The 19175-nt window shown below is 41.0% G+C and overlaps 1 protein-coding gene across 4 annotated transcripts in view; it reads left to right on the forward strand.

Moving 5' to 3' along the window:
- KIT (KIT proto-oncogene, receptor tyrosine kinase) overlaps positions 1-19175 on the forward strand; it is an 83654-nt gene that overhangs the window by 37403 nt on the left and 27076 nt on the right. For 2 of the 4 annotated variants that reach the window (XM_072775083.1, XM_072775086.1), the window contains exons 3-7: positions 1687-1968; positions 3052-3188; positions 7782-7953; positions 11859-12048; positions 15128-15243. In XM_072775083.1, coding sequence (XP_072631184.1) covers positions 1687-1968; positions 3052-3188; positions 7782-7953; positions 11859-12048; positions 15128-15243 — 897 coding nt within the window. The remainder of the gene's footprint in view (positions 1-1686; positions 1969-3051; positions 3189-7781; positions 7954-11858; positions 12049-15127; positions 15244-19175) is intronic. The other 2 variants (XM_072775085.1, XM_072775087.1) reach the window with 1 other exon arrangement.

A 19175-nucleotide genomic window follows, 5' to 3' on the forward strand; every position in this document is an offset into this window, starting at 1 on the left:
CTGAGACCTACCCATTGGTAAGGCACAGCTTAGCCTCTGGGTATGTTTCTGTAATTGTGGAGGTATCCTGTGTGCTGGTCGTTGGCATTCGAGAAGATACTCTGATTTCCAGGTGGTAATGAAGTCTCATTCTGCATATGAATACAGTGGGTAGATGACTGAATAAATGGGGGGAAACTGCTCAAGTAGCCAAGTCAGTCTCGCAGAGTTCATGGATAGAAGGGAAGTCTTCCTCAATAAATCAGAGCTACACCAAACTACTACTGATTTGAGATGTTTTGGATGCTTGAGTAGTTTGTTACAGCAGTGAAGGAGATTGGGGCATTGTAGGAGCCGGGTTCCAGCAACTGAGAAAGAGGAGATGGAATGATAACCAGCGATGGCTTCGGACCTCAGTTCTATCCTCATGAGGTGCTTTATTCATAGAACAAAGGAGTGAGGCTGGGACATGCGTATTATTCATTCTAGAAGTTTTTTTTTTTTTTCTTAAAATCAAATGATAAATATATTTCACCAATGTCAAATTGATTTTTTGTGGGACACCGAATTCCAAGTGGAATGGACAATAAATAAAGAAATTTTAAAAATTTATTTTTATTTGTTTATTTTTGTATATTTTTTATTGGAGTTCGATTTGCCAACCTATAGTATAAAACCCAGTGCTCATCCCATCCAGTGCCCCCCTCAGTGCCCGTTAAAAAAAAAACAAAAACATTTTAAACATGATCTGTTGGCCCAACCGTCTATCTGTATTATCTTTACACGGTAGGGGTGGCCGCATATTGTGTGTACAGAATGAGGTTTGTTGTTGCTTATAGGAGGTCCCAGTGTGCCCGAGGCTTTTCCAGTCCACACCTGGTGTCCTGGCATAATTATTAATGGCACTCCCCTTCACTCACGAGTGTCCTGGTTCAGATGATGAAGTATTTGCCACAGCATTCCCGAAACTCATAAGACCCCCCTTGGGAATATGGCTTCATTTGATTTCCAGAAGTTTATGCTTATACGTATCTTTCAAGAAATAGGGAGAGTGGGGCCCATGATGACATTTGTACAGGGTGGCCGGCTGATGGTCTCCCAGGCTCTATGCAGAAGCCGAAAGGTCCTGGCCACTGGGAGTTCTGGAAAGGCCCGCACCCCACCACCAGAAGGGTAGAGAAAGAACACCTTTCCCTGACCCTAATGGGTATCATCACACAGCCTTTGTCTTAGCCCATGCTGCTTGAGTATTCCCTGTTGTAGAAGAATAGTAACTATTATAGTAAAATACCCTCCGAGTTTTAGGGGCTCAAATCGTGGTATCAGTTGGAGAGGGAATTGAGTTCCGCTCAGCCATTTCTGGGCCATGTCACTGTTTTAGGAGAGTCACTTTTGAGACCTCAGTTTCTTCACCTCTAAAAAGGGGGGGGGTAAGCATAGTGCCCATCACATCAAGGGGGTAAGCATAGTGCCCATCACGTCGGGGTGCTTTGAGGATGAGATGAGCTAAAGTGTAATGGTCCGAGCTTAGTGTCCGACACATGGGAAGTGTATAACAAATGTTAACTGTTACTCAATTCGTAGTATTTGGATAAATTCTGTTGCTTGCAAAGAGCGAACAAAATGCGGAGTCGTCCGCGATGTTTTAAATATGTTCTCGGTGCCTGTGGCCTGCCATTCAGACGACTGATTTTTGATATGCTTTAGATCCTGCAAAGCTTTTCCTCGTTGACCTTCCCTTGTATGGGAAAGAAGGCAATGATACGCTGGTCCGCTGTCCTCTGACGGACCCAGAAGTGACCAATTACTCCCTCAGGGGGTGCGAGGGGAAGCCTCTTCCCAAGGACTTGACGTTCGTCGCTGATCCCAAGGCTGGCATCACGATCAGAAACGTGAAGCGCGAGTATCATCGGCTCTGCTTGCACTGCTCTGCGGACCAGAAGGGCAGGACGGTGCTGTCCAAGAAATTCACCCTGAAAGTGAGGGCAGGTAGGGGCCCTTTCTCTCTTTCTTGTGGGGAGGCGGAGCATCTGTTGATGGAGGGGTGACTTGTCTCCTCTCCCTGGTCTGTCTTACTCTCAGCGGTCAGGTGGCTGGCTCTTCATCACTTTCCCCAGCTCCCAACTACTGTCAGTGGCCGGCGAATTCTTTGTTTCATAGCCCCAAGCCCCACACCACCAGTGCACGGCCACCGTTGGCAGGTGCATCTGCCAGAAACCAGTGTGTAGACCCTCCCAGGGACAGCTGTGAAACCTCACAACATCAGGACACTCAGAGTTTCATAACTGCATGAGGTGTGCTTCCAAGGGAACCTCACTGCGGAGCTTTGATTCCACTGTTGGGAAAGATTAGCATATACATTATTCACCCCTTGATTTACTGTTGATAGAGGAATTGAGTTTCTCCTCAGCGATTTGATTTTAATGCATTCCCAGACTTATTCCCAGTCTGAGGAGGAAAGCACCAACTGAGTATGGCCCTTGTTATCATCGTGGCATTATGTTGATTATTTTCGTAGCCGGAAGATGTCTAGATTTTTGTGTCTCCGAGATCATCAAATTCAACACCGGGTGACATTCTGCTACGGAGGGGTTTTTATGAAGGCTTTTGAAAAAGGGTGCTCATTGGGATTAAGGAAACTTTGACTATTTAAAATGGAGATTTTTCCAGAAATGAGCAAGATATTATCACTACGGCACATGGGAATGATGCCTGTTTGGTTGAAAGAATATAATTAGTCGTAGGTCACGTCCTCATGAAACCATCAGGGTTAAAGCCACTTTCCCTGTGCCAGGGCTTCTACTTGTTTCAAAATAGCTTTGGCCAGGAGCATTATCATCTCAAAGCAGACGTTCCTATTTTTTTCACTCAATATTAATGAATTTGCTTGAAGGATGCAAGATTTAATTGCTGATGTCTTCAGATAGGCAAGTAATACAGATTGATTAGTACTTGAGATTTTATTTAAAAGACGCCCAAATAAGTTGGGTGCATTTGAGGAAAAGCAGTAGGTGACAATGGCATATGATCACGGAACAAATAATTTGAGGGCCACGTTTCTTCTTATTCTAGCCATCAGAGCTGTACCAGTTGTGTCAGTATCCAAAACAAGCTCTCTCCTGAAGGAAGGGGAAGCCTTCTCTGTGATGTGCTTTATAAAAGATGTGTCTAGTTTCGTGGACTCGATGTGGATAAAGGAAAACAGCCAGGTAAGTGGCTTATTTCCTTTGTTTTTCTCAATACATTGTTCTCTCTGTGGGGGACATTTTAAGGTTTTCCCCTTAAAACAGTCTATTAATTATCCTGGGGATGGCTCAGCTGGTGTGTCTGTCTGAGGTGGGGCTGTCTGGGCGTGTGTCGAGATGCACATTTCCCCCTTTCGTAACACCATATGTGGATGTGTATATTCATTATTAGCGACAAATACGTGTCATTTTGTAAATTTATTTTGAGAAGACCGAAGAGAGAACTTCAGACTCCTGTTCTATACCGTGTGCTGTTTCTTTGACTTTTATAGGGAAATTTATAAGAACACTTCTTGTTAGCCACGTACGTTAACCTTGATTTTTAAGACTCTTAAAATTATCCAGGCCAGATGATTTATTTTTTATTTTTTATTTTTTTTAAATTTTTATTTATTTATGATAGTCACAGAGAGAGAGAGAGAGAGAGAGAGAGAGAGAGGCAGAGACATAGGCAGAGGGAGAAGCAGGCTCCATGCACCGGGAGCCCGACGTGGGATTCGATCCCGGGTCTCCAGGATCGTGCCCTGGGCCAAAGGCAGGCACTAAACCACTGCGCCACCCAAGGATCCAGGCCAGATGATTTAAAATATTGGGAAAAGTTGTCAATTTTTTCCCCTTCCATATTTAAAAACAGTCAATGATCTCATACTAACTGGGGCGCTCCCTCCTTTCCCACAAAGTGGCCTATCCATTTGAGAGCTGTGTTTCCTTTTTTATTGATCTGACTTCTCCCCTCTGAGGCTGGTTACCTGAGATCAAGTTGCTAATGGTTTTCTATTTGTTTTAGTCACTATTAATAAAATGGTTATCTTTAATCTGAAACATTTGGACATGTTTAAGTTCTCATTCATTTAACAAATGCATATTGAATGTCTCCTATATGTCAGATACTGTGGAAGGCAGATTTTAAGTAAATTTTAACCAGTTATATGAAGTTTTTTTTTTCCCTCTCTCTAAATAATCATTAATAGCAAGGTCTTTCAAATTCTAATTTCCCAAATATTTTGCTTTAAAATTCCCATTGACCGAATTTTCAGTAATTTTTATTTGCATAATTTTGGCCATCTAAGGTAATTTGCTATCACAGTGGTTTTTCTTCAGAACACACATATGCATTACATGGGAGAAAAGAAATGATATATTTTCCTCCTCCTCTTCCTCCTCTTCTTCTTCCTTCTCATGCTCTGTATTCAACATGGGCAATTTCATGCCTCTTTAAAGAATTTTTTGCTCCATAAGTAACCATGGTGATTAGCATAATGCAAAGTACTATGATGGTATTCACATAGACTTGTGATGGATGATACTTTGCTAATGAAGCCTGCCATTGACTAGAGAATGGATTGTACTAGAGTCTTGTTCTTTCAGACCAGTGGCTCAAAGAAACAAGTTTTAGTTTCCATATCATATAATTTAATAAAAACAATAGCTTATGTATGGATTTTTGACTAACCCTACGGAACGCAATCCTATATTAATTGGCTTTCCATAATCCTTGATTTCAGATGAGAGAACAGTTTAGACCATGTGTGTATTTGAGCCTCTGTATAACTTGAAAATTAGCCTTTTTTCATGAGAAATTCAATTGCCCCAGGCAGTTTTGTTCTGAACCACTTTTCCCAGGAGTCCTGCATGCCATTCCCAATTAATCCACTGGCGCTGCTAGATAAGCCTTCAGTGTTGGGAGCTCTTTGGGGAAATCCCAGTGTGCACCTCAAGGGTTAAGGAAAACCAAATCACATGCAAACAATATGTAATGTGTGACTTGCAGATGGGGCTCGTGGCTCCATGCCAAGGTTCATCCATGAATCTTTTGTTGATATCCTTTGGCTTCATTCGGAATACTTAGCACTGTGAGCGCTATCAAATTATCTTAAAAATTCCTGGTATTTGATTCTGACCGTTTAGAATAAGTTTAAAACTCACAGAGAAATTTAGGATAAAATGACTATTCTAGAGTTTTTGCAGTTGTTTGTTTTAAACCCTAAGAGAGTCTTGGAGTTTATTCAACAATTGTGAATCTTGGTTAGCTTTACTAGTGCCTCTAAACCCTTGTATTTTTACTTTTAATTATGTTATTTGACATCATCTTGAATTACGGTCTTTGATTTTAGGTGTTGATATTGTATCACATAGGACCAAGCTATTCCTTCCTGCGCTGACATGTGTTCATTGTTCCTGTTTAGCTCCTTGTTATAGACCCTTGGGCTACATATATCTATACCACAAATCTAGAATGTGGTATGTTAGCTGTCTGTTGTCACTCTGCCTTTGCAGAGAAGTCTGTGACCTGGTGAACTGGGAGAGGACAAAACAGTGTCCCCTCACCTTGCTACTGCATCTTCTTGATTGCTCTTCTGCAGTGAGATGGCAGATTTCTGCCAATTATTAGAAGAATCTCTTGGAAGAGAGTGTCTTCATATCTGCATTGTGCTTCAAAATGAAAAGGCCTTTAAAGATCTCTGCTTTCTTATTTCCTTTTATTTATTTGAGAGAGAGAGAGAGAGAACAAGCAAGGGAGGGAGAAACAGAGAAGGAGAGAGACAGAGGGAAGAGCAGACTCCTGCTGAGCAGGGAGCCCAACGCAGGGCTCCATCTCAAGACCCCGAGTTCATGACTTGAGCCAAAGGCAGACGCTTAACCTACTGAGCCACCCAGGCGGCCCCCCTCTCATTTCCTTATAGAAACAAAAGCTGAGACTAGTAGTATCCTTGACTTGCTCAAGATCTCACAGTTAGTTAAGAAAGCAGGTTTCTCTTCTTTTTATTTCAAAACATTCCGCTTTGGCAGTCTGCTCTTATGTATGCTCATTTTAATGTAAAAAAAATTTCCAAAAATATAATAACATGAGGAAAAAAGAAACAGATATAATTCCACCATTGCATGTTGTAGTGCTATGCAATGGGAAATAAAATGTGAGCCTCCTATGTAATTTAACATTTTCTAGTAGGCACATGATAGAGTCAGAGTAAAATCGATACATTTTATTTAACCTAGTATAGCTAAAATATTATCTTATCATGTAATTAACATAAAAAATATCAATGGGTTATTTTGCACTACTATTTTTCATATTAAGGCTTCAAAATCTGGGGCATACTTTATATTTATAACACAAGTTGGACCTCAAGCATTCCAAGAGCTCAGTAGTCTTTGTGTGTCTGGTCTTTATAAATACTATATTGCCCATTTTTTTTTTTCATATTTCTTTTCCCTCTGCTCCCATGCATATGTATTACCACATGTTTGCAGTTTTAAGGTACACTCAGTTTATGCTTATTAAGTAATATAAACCTTTTTCTTATTTTCACATTTATAATTTTGATACTTGGTATACATTTAGGCCATCTCTGAGATTTCACTGCAGTAAATATTTTGAAACTTTTTTAAGAAATTGAGTTATTTCCTTGAGATAAATTTGTTGGAATTGATCAGGGGTATGAACAAATTGCCAAGTTGCTTTCCACAGGGCTTGTTCTGATTTACAATAGTGTCAGAATGGTCTCATGCTAATAGGTTGACCATAGCCTGGCCAGCGCATTACCCTTGGTCTCATTTCATGTCAACATCAGCTCCTGTTTCCTTTTTTTGTTTTGTTTTGTTTTCAGTTATTTTTTTCTGTAGGAATGTGTTCATTTTACCGAAAATTTGGAAGATGCAGAAAGCTCTATAGTACTCCCTCTAATATTTTCAGAGTGACTATAGTTTATGTTTTATTCCCATGATGTTTTTCATACAAGAAATCTCTCTGTGTCTTGTCTGTAGGCAAATAATACGAGTAGAATGGTGATATCACAAGAGTAAATTTGCAACTTTTTCTCTTCCACTCATGCTTAAATAATTTGGGGTTTGGTCTTAGACGTCTCACATACTTTGGAACTCTTTTTAATAGTTGCCAAAATTCTACTGGATAAGAACTGTAGGATGAGTTTCCAAGTTAGTTTTAGACATTGTGGTTCAGTTTTTATTCGTGAAAATAATATAAATGTTAATAAAATAGAATATTATTATTAGTGATGTGTTTCCTTTCAATCACTGGGATATAGAGATAATGATATGACCTAACTATGAACAATTGGTGTCGCTTTTTTTCCCCTACTCTGGAAATCTCACTATTTATTTTCTAAGATCTGCTTACTGAGAGCAGAATGTAGTGAATGTACTGGATTTGAGTTCTTGATATGACCTAACTATGCTGACTAAATGTATAGTATCAGTATTCAGTAATATTTCTTATATAGTAACTTTTAAAATTTGGCACTGTTAAAATATTTAGTGCTACAGAGAATTTGGAATTATGTATGCCATGGTTATTATGAAATGAATTTTCATGTTTTTTCCAATCATTAATAATGACTATCTTTCAATATAATCCTGTAATATGAAGTGTTCCAATGACAGACTTGTCATGATGCTTTATTATTCTTACTTAAGTAGTGTATAATGAATGTTAATATGGAGAAGTTAATTGCTGCTATTTTTAATTTATCTAGGAAAGATCCTGAATATAAATTTTATGGTAATCTTGGATTTTTTTTTCTCTCTTTCCAAAACCAGCAGACTAATGCACAGACACAGAGTAATAGCTGGCATCATGGTGACTTCAATTTTGAACGTCAGGAAAAGTTGATTATCAGCTCAGCAAGAGTTAATGATTCTGGAGTGTTCATGTGTTACGCCAATAATACTTTTGGATCAGCAAATGTCACAACAACCTTGGAAGTAGTAGGTAAATATCTCTATCAGAATGTATAAATTACTGGCAGTAGTGAAAGAAGAAATTGCTAGATAGCTTCCTTTTTATGTTAATAGAATGATGAAGAGATTACTAGAAATTTAATTGTCACCACATGAATGAATGAATGAATGAATGAATGAAAATTATCACTATCGCCTTTTCCAACCAGAGCACAAATGCAAATTCCACCAGTTTAATAGAGAGGAAGTGGAAACTTGTAACTGAAGTTGTTTAAATGGGTCATTTTCTCCCATCCCCTCTCCCCTCCCTACTAAACAAATAAGATGTTAAGTGGAACTTTTTCAAAAATTCGAGTCTTTACTGAATGACTCGAGTTTAGAAATGGGTGTGGACTTTCTCAGTGGAGGAGTGCAGATGCTGAGAGCCTGAAGTAGTTCTCTGAATCTTTTAGGGGGGCACCTGAGCCTTTGGTTTATCTTTTACCACTCATGGGTCTAGTTCATTTGTCACAGGAAGGGCTGAATTGGGCTGCTTCTTCCTAGGACACCGCTCACTTTACCCCATCCTCCAGCCTTGTAGGCCATGGTGTGAACCTTTAGGAAGGAGGTCCCCTGGGGCCTGAATCATTGGTTCTGCACAGCATAAACTGGGTCATGGTACCCTATAATCCTAACCCCATCATAGCTGGTATGCACAAGTGGTTTAGTTTCCTTCCCTACTCTGGAAATCTCACTAAATATTTATTTTCCAAGATTTACTTAATGGGAGCAGAAGATAATGAATGTCCTGGATGTTTTTTGATTTACTGGAAATAATAGTATTTTTAAATTGCTTTATTTACACATTTTTTTGTTTTGTGAGTATTGTTTGAATTTAATCTCTTGTGTTTTTTTTTAATGCAAGTATAGTCTCTGTGCTTGACTTTGATTAAGTACTGGTAGGGTGGCAAATTTCTTCATCATGAGCAATAATAAAATGATGTGATATTTGTTTTCATTTCTCCTCTTTCCCCCGTGTTTCCTCAATAATTTATGAAGCAGTGTTAGAGGTCTGTGATTTATCCCACAATAATCTCATATAATTTTGGCATTTCTGCCCATGTTGTAATGGAAAGCATCTCACCAGACTAAACGTGGGAAACACGCTTTACTTGCAATGATAGAACCAGCATGCAGAAAGAGTATTACTTTTTCCCTAAACGTGATTGTGAACCATTTATTAATTTGAATGGAAAGCTATGCTTTTAAAATATTAAACTCCATAAGTGCTAATTTGCTAAGTTGATTAGGGAGCATGTTGATATATCAGCTTCAGCTCCAGAAAGCAATTAGTAAGGATGTTTTGAGCATATTATTGTATGTAATCAGATTTTTAAAATCCATTCATCAATTTCCAAGAATATAACTGTGTAACTGGAAAGGCTTGTGGCTCTGAAACCTGAATCTGGTTTTTTATTGTTTTGGGATGGGTTGGGATGGGACACGAACAGGAGGAGACAAAGAGAAAAGTAATTTCTTTGGGGGCTGGGGGTAGGAGGATTTGGATACCATGTGGAGTGGCTTTGGGATGGTCCCCACCTGGTTTTAAGTTGGGGCCGTGCCACCCAACTTTTGAATGCACCCTACTTTAACTCTGCCTGCATTTTCTCTTCTGAGAAACCCTACCTCTAACTCCAGAGGTTATAGAGAGGAGAAAAGGCAATAGATTTCATAGAAGTACCTCGCATAGCGTTTGTACTGATTAAATATTAATCATCACCAATTTCTTAATGCAGAAGTACCTGAAAAAAATCATACTTTATGTTAAAACAACCCTGATGGAATTCTTTGATTTGAATAATTCTGATACTTCATGAATTTGAAGGACATAAAAGTATATTGAGCCAAAGGACTCTGGAAAACTCAGGAGGAACTTAAGTATTTTATGTATGGTGATGATGAGGGAACTCATTTCAGTGCAAATATTGTGGTCCGTAATATTTGAGTATTTTGCATTGTGTGGGATCAATTTATGACCTTAAGAACCTGAAACTGTAACACAGCACTCCGATGAAAGATTTATTCCTTTAAAATTAACCGAAAATCTAAATTTTCCTTTAAAAATGGCAGAGGGAGCTTCATTTATGATTCAGGCATTAGAACAGGGTGGTGGTTTCCATCTCCAGCTTTCACCCGGATGATTTTTTATTCTCATCTGTGACACATCCTTTTCATTGGTACAGTTGGACTCTTTTTCTTATTCTGAATCTCTAGGAAACTAAAGGGCAGTAAATACTAGAATGACAACTCATGTAGGACCTTAACATATTCAACCGAGTAGTGCCAAAAATAATGAATAATTTTAAATTTTATAATTCTTAAATTTGGGGAAAGAAATGGAAGAATAAAATGTGAAAACCCTTCCACTAATGTGATATAACTGTTTTTAAGATTTGGTAAATTGCTTATATTTTTGTACGCAGCAGGGTTTCAGTTACACATAGGATGTCACTCTCTCTCTCTAACTGAAAGTAGAGAATCTAGGGAATTTGCTAGTGTAAGAAGAGGCCAGCCTTGGCTTCTCATGAACCTGTACTCCGATCTGGGCTCTGCCTTTGGGTAGCTACCATTTAGTTTTCCAGGACTGGATATTTTTCATGTATAAATTAGGAGTTCTAAGTGTTCTCTTTCAGTATTGTTATACAATTATATATTTGCCATAATTATTAATTAGAGTGTATGCTAAACTGCATAGGGCAGTTCTTGGCACATAGTAAACATTCCATAAATGGTGGCCATAAAACTAATATTGGCAATAATTTTATTACTTTTTTTTTCAAACTCTTTCTTATATTATTATTATATAACCATTTCTAAGGGCTGCTTGAGAAACCAGTTCTCTGATTTTGAAAATTATTATGTCCAAGGTAGATAGCTGTTCCTTTGGTCTGTAGTTATCCACTAAAAAGGGATCTCAAATGGGAATTACAGGGTTAAATGGGAGAATAGATAATTATAGAAAATCTATATTGCTAAATGCTTTCTGAAAGAGTTGTGCCAATTTACAGTGTGTAATTCGGCGTGCTACTTTTACCACACTCGCAAAATTATTGAGTTTCTTTCAAATTAGTTTTCCTATTTTTCCACAGGATGGATATACTTTATTTTTTAGCAGCTTTATTGAAGTTTTGCTATTTTTAATAAGTGAAGAGTGACGCCTTATTTTAAGTACTAGTTTAAATATTTCTCCATCTATATTTTCATGTTCTTTTTCTTATTACCTTACTTTTACTATATAGACATTTAAAAAAGCTTATATATTCAGATTCTTGGGATTTTTATGATTTTATGATTCTTTTTCTTCCGTGGTTCCTAAAAAGCCTAGAAAACTGCCCTTCCCCCTCCCCACCTAGAAGTTTGATAGGAGTTAGTTCTGTTTAGTTAAAAATATGGTAGGGTTATTAAGGTGCTGTCCTTCATTTCATCTGTGATACATGATGTGATGAGAAGATGGATGTTTATTTTTCTTCAAATACTAAATGGTGTTCTTTCAACATCTTCATTGACCATTAGGATCTCTTCTTCATCTTGATTTTGGACACCTTCATATCATCACATTTATATTGAGTCTGGGTATGACTATTTAGTCCAAAGGTTTTTTGACCTAAGAAGCATCAGGACCAGTCATTCTAGAAGACTTTGAACAAGATGGTGCTAGATCTTTAAGAGAGTTGCTTGAGAGACAGGTGGGAGAATGAACATTTCAGGGCTGTCCTTTCTCACTTTATGATGGTGATTCTACAAGAGCAAAAAGACCCAAAAAAGGTACAATGGCAAGTCAAAATATTCTTAATACCTGACCCCAGTCCGCTATCCTTATAACCAAAGGTGAAGCTGTGTTTTCTGTTGTGTGGTTGTGGATCATAGTTTCTCCCTGTTTTATTCTGTTATAACTAGATAAAGGATTCATTAATATCTTCCCCATGATGAGTACTACAATATTTGTAAATGATGGAGAGAATGTGGATCTGATTGTTGAATATGAGGCATATCCCAAACCGGAGCACCAGCAGTGGATCTATATGAACAGAACCTTCACTGATAAATGGGAAGATTATCCCAAGTCTGACAATGAAAGTAATATCAGGTAAGAGAAGAGCCTCGCACTGGGGATTAGACATTTCCCCCCACTTCCCTTGGCTTACCAGATCCTATTTTTGTGGCCCATAAGTGTGTGAGAGGACACCTGGCATAGGAGGAAGTGTGGGGCTCCTTCCTGAGTCTTCAGGCCAGTGTTTCCTTTTGTGTTGGTTTAAAACCCGCACAAAAAGTCTGTGCATCAGTTTTCACATTTCTGATATGGAGGATGATTGAAAGCAGGGAATGGCATATTTTACGGACACATTAAATTATTTTTCAGAGGAAAGAGGAAAGTGAGTGTTTTGAAAACTTTTTAAAAATACTGTCAAGGGCACCTGGGTGACTCAGTGGGTTAAGCCTTTGGCTCAGGTCATGAGATCCAGCCTTGGGTTGGGCTCCCTGCTCAATGGGGAGTCTGCTTCTCCCTCTCCCTCTCCTCCTCCCCCTGCTTGTGCGCTCTCTCTCTCTCTCTCTCTCTCAAATGAGCAAATAAAAATCTTTAAATAAATACAATCTTTAAAAATAAAAAATGAGAACTGTCAGAAAAAGAGAGGTGCCTATGTCATTAAGCCTCTGACTCTTGATTTCTGCACAGCTCATGATCTCAGGGTCATGGGATCAAGCCTGGAGTTGGGCTCCCGGCTCAGTGAGGAGTCTGCTTCTCTCCTCTCTCCCTCTGCTCCTTCCCACCCTGGCCCCACAGCTCGCATGTCCCCTCTCTCTGTCTCAAATAAATAAATAAATATGTCCTCTCTCTCTGTCATAAATAAATAAGAAAGTAAGTAAGTAAAACAACCAACTATATGAAAACTAAGTCTCATTCATTCAGTAGCTTTGGTCCAGGCAGTGAACTCCCAAGTTCTATGACATCACACCTCTCTCTCTCTCTTTTTTTTAAGGATTTAATTTATTTGAGAGAGAAAGAGCAAGCGCACACAGCGAGGAGCCGAGGGAAACTTTAGCAGTCTCCTCCCTGAGCTCAGAGCCCATGTGGGGTTCAGTCCCACGACCCTGAGATCATTACCTGAGCCGAAACTAAGAGTTGGATGCTTAACTGACTGAGCCACCCACGCGCCCCCACATCTCTCATTTGATCCTCAAGACATTTCTTTTAAAAAAATTTTTTTTTTAATTTTTATTTATTTATGACAGTCACACAGAGAGAGAGAGAGGCAGAGACACAGGCAGAGGGAGAAGCAGGCTCCATGCACCGGGAGCCCGACGTGGGATTCGATCCCGGGTCTCCAGGATCGCGCCCTGGGCCAAAGGCAGGCGCCAAACCGCTGCGCCACCCAGGGATCCCCCTCAAGACATTTCTAACAAAAACAGTAGCAATCATAAAATAGTAAAAAATAAAATAAAAATAGTAAGTAAAAATAAAATTAATAAAAATTACAAAGCAAAAGCATAAAAGTAGCTTACTTTATGTAGGCTGCAGGTGCTCTTGCCTGCGCTGCACTGTTCTCAGTACCTTCCATATATTAAGTCAATAATTTCAGTCCTCACAAACCCCATGGACAGGCACTTTTATTCTTTTCATTTCTGAGAAGAGGAAACTGAGACACAAATGAGTCTTGATGTAACTTGACCAAGGTCAAATTGCTAACAGAAGTGGATGCCTTCATAGACTTTTTTTTTTTTTTTTTTTTTCCAGTGAAGAGCTATGGGCTGTTGTAGGAATATGGGTGAGAGATGAGGCTGTCCTGGGTCAAGGTGCAGGGGCTGGAGGGAGGAGGTTAGATTCGGGAGGTATCCAGGCTACCTCTTTAGTAAGACTCAGCGACTGAGGGGATAGGAGAGAGAGGTAGGAGCTGAAGATACCCCTTCAGATTCTGTATCTGTCAGCTACGTTGGATGGTGAGAGGTGATGTCTTTCAAGGAGGAGGGGGAAGGGTTGGGATGGCAAAGACCATGAGTTTTTGGGGTTGGTTGAATTTGAGAATGTCCATGGGCTCTTGAGTGTGGACATTCAGGTAGGAAGTATCGAGGGCAGGTTCCCCAGAAGCAGAGCCTGAGACAGGGATTCTGGGTCAAGAGCTTCATTAAGGGAGAGGGAGAGCAGGGCAGGAAGGGTAAAGGAGGAAAGAAAGGATGGAAGGGTGATTGGCAGGCTGATCTCAGGGGCGCTCTTCAGAGCTTTTGTCCCTCCCCACAGGCAGTCACTCATCAGCTCTAGACCTGGAGAGGCAGTCAGTGTCCAAAAGGGGCCAAGTGTCCAAGGGCAAGACTTGGGAGGATGTTGCAGGTGTGAATCATTATAAGCTGTACCCACGAGGCAGGGAGATGCAGGCATGCAAATAGCTCTGTAGAGGAGGCGAAGGACCGAGAACTCTGAACCAGAGGTAAAGATTTGAAAGCTGTGAGCAAACAGCAAGGAGTTCATTGTGAGAGTGGATCGCTCGGGGGCGTGTGCATTGTGAGATGAGATGAAAGTCTGAAGAGGCCACTGCGTATGTCTGGGCGGTTGTGTATGTTGCTCACATGGGTCAAGGGCTGCCCAGGGCGCTCCACCCACACCAGCGCCCATGTCGGGAACTCCCTTGGCAGGCCTGTGGGCTCAGTCTACACAGCCGTATCTAGTATCATCCCGGTAGGAAAACAGAAGCTTGAATAGCACATACTGGAAAGGATGCCAGGAAGAAGTAGTGGGGGTGAAAGGAGAATTGGGAGATTATGATCTTTGCAAGAAGGAAGGTGAGGGTCCTCCATGTGGGCACCTGCTCGTCTGGGGGCCCTGCCAGGGGCACAGCGTTATAGGGCAGCAGGGCGGGTGAGTTCAGGACACCGGGGAAGGATTATGGGCAGAGGGGGCCTGGGCATGAGGGCAGCCAGGAGGCCAAAGAGGCTGCGGCCTCCACGAGGCCACGAAAGCCTCTCCCCACTCAGCCATTGGGCCCAAATTCAATACATGCCTATAGGTTTGTATCTGTTAACATGGATCCTGTTAATACTGAGTTAAGTGCTTGGTCTGGTTCTTCCTCCCACAGGCATGTGTTTCCAGAGAGAAACTGTGGACAAGATGCGCACCCGAGGCAGGCCGTCCACGAGTGCTTGATTTCTTTTCTTTTCTATTTTATCTTTTGTAGATATGTGAGTGAACTTCATCTAACCAGATTAAAAGGGAACGAAGGAGGCACTTACACATTTCAAGTGTCCAATTCCGATGTCAATTCTTCGGTGACATTTAATGTTTATGTGAACAGTGAGTAAAACGAACGGTCCCTTATCTTTTTATTTTTTATTATTTTAAGTTGTGGCTCGTGCTTGGAACAGCTGCAGCACTGAGCTCGTTGTGTACTATGTAAATAATGTTTCATGATAATTTTGACCTTAACAAAGACCCTGTGGTTTGGTGGTTGGAAGAATGTGTACGAAAACCAATTCCTTGCCCTACATTTCACTGACCACGCGACCTTGCAGAGGTCACTCGGATTCCGGGTGCTGCCGTTGAAGCAAACAGAGGAGCCAGAGAAGTTAAAAATAACCGTCATGTGAGGGGGGAAAATGTATTATTATTGATTGTTGAAATGGGGAGCCAGAGGTTGAATAGGACCTGGATTATGGTGTTAGTTGGGCAAGAGATGCTATCAGGCTCCGTCATGATTTCTCTGTTAGAGCGCTTTCTCTTTCAGGGTTGTGATATTATTTGTGTTGAGATTGTTCTCTCACTAAGACGAATGCAGTATCGATCCAGCTCAACGAGACCCTCCTGCAAAGCACGTGGGGACTGTGGGAGAGGGAGCAGGTGGTTTGGGCGGGAGGATGGCTTTGGGCGTGGGAACCTGAACACCTGAGTCCTGCCCTGCTGTGGCCCCTGCAGCATCTCAGAGAAATGGCTTTGCACAGAGGTTGAGGCCAAGGGAGCATGCTCGCCAGTTGGGGGGCTTCTGCTCCGTGCAGGGCACCCTCCTGGCTCTACTCTAGGGCCCATCTGCACATCCAAGGAAGGACAGCAGGTGTCTGACGCACCACACCAGCCAGAGGACCAGGGGACCAGGGGATGGGAGGCCTCCACAGACACAGAATTCCAGGGGAGTGGTCCACAACAGGACCATTGGGATTAGCCATCCTGGGTGTGTGTTGGGAGGTGAGGGATTAGGAGACAATCTGGAACATTCCCTAGGGGATAGCTTAGTAACTGTGCTGAGTGCTTCGTGTGTGTGTGTGTGTGTGTGTGTGTTGGGGTGCAGGAGGGGCTGTGGGAACAAAGGGGTGCCAGTTTCTTGTCCTCAAAGAGCTGACCTTCTGTGAAGTCATTTTACAAGTTACTTCATTGGTGCTGCAGCTCAGCCTTACGGGGTAGGGGTAGCATGATCCAGCTGCAAATGAAGACAGGAGAGTGACACTCAAGGCTTTGGATTCCTAATCTGGAGCCTTTTAACTCTGTCCTCATTTCCAAGAACAAGAGGGTCATATCTGTGGAGCTAAATAAATTTCTTAACTATAGACCTTGTCAGGATCCTTAAAATCACATCTGTGGAGCTAGACAAATTTCTTTTTCTTTTTTTTTAAAGATTAATTAATTAATTAATTAATTAATTATGATAGACATAGAGAGAGGGGGCAGAGACACAGGCAGAGGGAGAAGCAGGCTCCATGCAGGGAGCCCGACGTGGCTCTGGATCCTGGAATCCCAGGATCACGCCCTAGGCCTAAGGCAGGCGCTAAACCGCTGAGTCACGTAGGGATCCCCCGCCAGACGAATTTCTTAACTACAGACCTTGTCAGGATCCTTAATGTGCCAGGAGGAGGCTGTGGGATGGGGTATACAGCTCAAACTTGTTTGACCACAGAACTTACCTTTTTTTTTTTTTTTTTTGAGGGAATCATACTCATTAACGTCTCCCTTCCTCAGAACAGTGTTGATTATATGGTATCTCATTGGCCTGCATTTCAAATAGCTCTAGATTAATTCAGATGTTAATCAGAGGAGCTTAGCATAGCGCACATGGGCAAAATTACCTGCTTCTGAAAAATCTCAATATTCAAGTAACTTAAGAGACGATTACAGGTAAATCAGTATTCTTACAAGCCGAATATGCATATTATCCACCCAAAACTGGATTTTTGGGTGCTCTAGTGCAGTGCTTCTCAGACTGTCTATGGGAAAGGACCTTTTTTTTTTTTTTAATTTCCAAGTTATTCGGGATCAGTCCTTGCTACAAAATACGGTAAGAACCTATCACTAGGAAAGTGAATTGAATAAGAATAGAGATGTATGCAAAACCCAAGTTTAAATTTTTTTTTGTTTTTTTTTAAGGAGATTCCATAGATAGAAAACTGCTCCTGCTAAATGCTTCTTGTCAGCTGCACCTCACCTCTTTGCGGACCAGTAACAGCAGATCATGGCCGCGGCCTACTCCACAGGCCTCACTTCAGCCCTACTTGGGAGCGGGGAATTTTGTAAAACTCAGTGCCATTTGCATCTGTCTTTCCCTGGCTTCAAGGTCAAGGAGGCTGTGGGTCAATGACCTTAGAAAGATGTCTCTGAAGTCCCATTTTTCTGGTGACAAAATTGCTGCCATTTTACTTACCAGGCTCATTTGCCATCCCGCACGATTGGTGTTAGTCACCTCTGCTGGTGAACTCCTGCCTCTTTGAAACTAGATAGGGAACCACATTAAGCTTCCCAAATGATTTTTTTTTTCTGGAGGGGGTGGATTCCCTGTTGGGGCAGGACTTTGTTTATTTGGGGGCCCAGGTCTCAGATGCCCACCCAGCATCAACTGATGAACAGCTGCTCCATGGCACTGGGCACACAGATAAGGGTGGTTTAGTGTCTTTCCACTTAGGTAAAGTTTTTCAGGAAGTCTTTCATTGCTGTCAGTTTGTTATAAACCCTTAAGCGACAAAAGGCATTTCTTTCATTTACCTAACACGTTGGATTTCTTGAGCTCCACATACTTTGACAGAGGTGGTATTTTTTTGTGTGAAACTTAAAAAACATCTACCTCTTGTGAAGTGTGTCCAATCGCTCTTTACAGATAAAGTTAGCTAATCACTTTGTCGATTTTTTTTTAATTGGAAAAGGTTTCTAATGTTACACTTTAAAATCAAAAGCTAAAAATAGTTTTGAAATTTAAAATCGGAGCGGTTGTGTCCGTTTTGACATAACATTTCAGCTGAGCCAAGTAGATCCACTGTGTGATTTGTTCTGTAAATAAGCTTAGCCCCAAGGAGGGAAGGAATTCTGCTGTGCAAAAATTAGAATTGATAAAAATCAGAATAATAAATGCATAATATTAGTGCAGAAGTTCAGTGACTTTTCCTCAGTGACATTGCTGCATAATTGCTTAATAGATTCAACTGGGAGAAATGCTTATGAAAATCCCCGATTTTGAATGGTTAAATGTTTGATCGTTGAAAAATTCATTTGTTTTAAAAACTCCACATGTAGATTTGAGTACATTGAGCGTGTGCGTGTACGTGCGTATGCGTGTGTGTGTGTTTTAATTGCTTATGTGGGAGGCTTTAAAAAATACCATGTTCTATCAGTTTGTGTTAGAGAAAAATGTGTAGCATATTAAACTTGATAATGTTTTAGGTCTGTTTTTAACTCCTCTAACCAAGCTATGATTTACATGGGTCTGTTAGTTGGCTCCATGGCATTAAAGGTGGTGTATAAAGGACAAGAGCTATATGACATATTTGCTATTTTTGAGCATAACTCCCAGTGGAAACTGATGGGAGTTTTTGTTTTTTTGTTTTTTTGTGTTTTTTTTTGGTTTTGGTTTTGTTTAGAAAGAATGAGAGAGAGAGTGTGTGGAGTTGAGGTCGGGGCCAGAGTGAGAGGGAGAAAGAGAACCTTAAGCAGACTCCACACCCAGCACGGAGCCTGAAGCGGGGCTCCAATCTCATGACCCTGGGACCGTGATCTGAGCCAAAATCAAGAGTAGGACTCTTAGCCAACTGAGCCACCCCAGGTGTCCCCCACCCCACTTTTTTTTTGGCTGGGGGGAAGGAGGGGCGGAGTTTTCATTAAAAAAAACAAACAACAAAAGCATTGAATTTGCATTACTATAGTCACCCTTGCCCTACTTATTGAAGATGTATATAGAAATCAGGTTCTGGGACTCCTGGGTGGCTCAGTGTTTGAGCGTCTGCCTTTGGCTCAGGGTGTGATCCCGGAGTCCT

This window comes from Canis lupus, chromosome 14, assembly GCF_048164855.1.
Source record: "Canis lupus baileyi chromosome 14, mCanLup2.hap1, whole genome shotgun sequence".
Classification (NCBI taxonomy): Eukaryota; Metazoa; Chordata; class Mammalia; order Carnivora; family Canidae; genus Canis; species Canis lupus.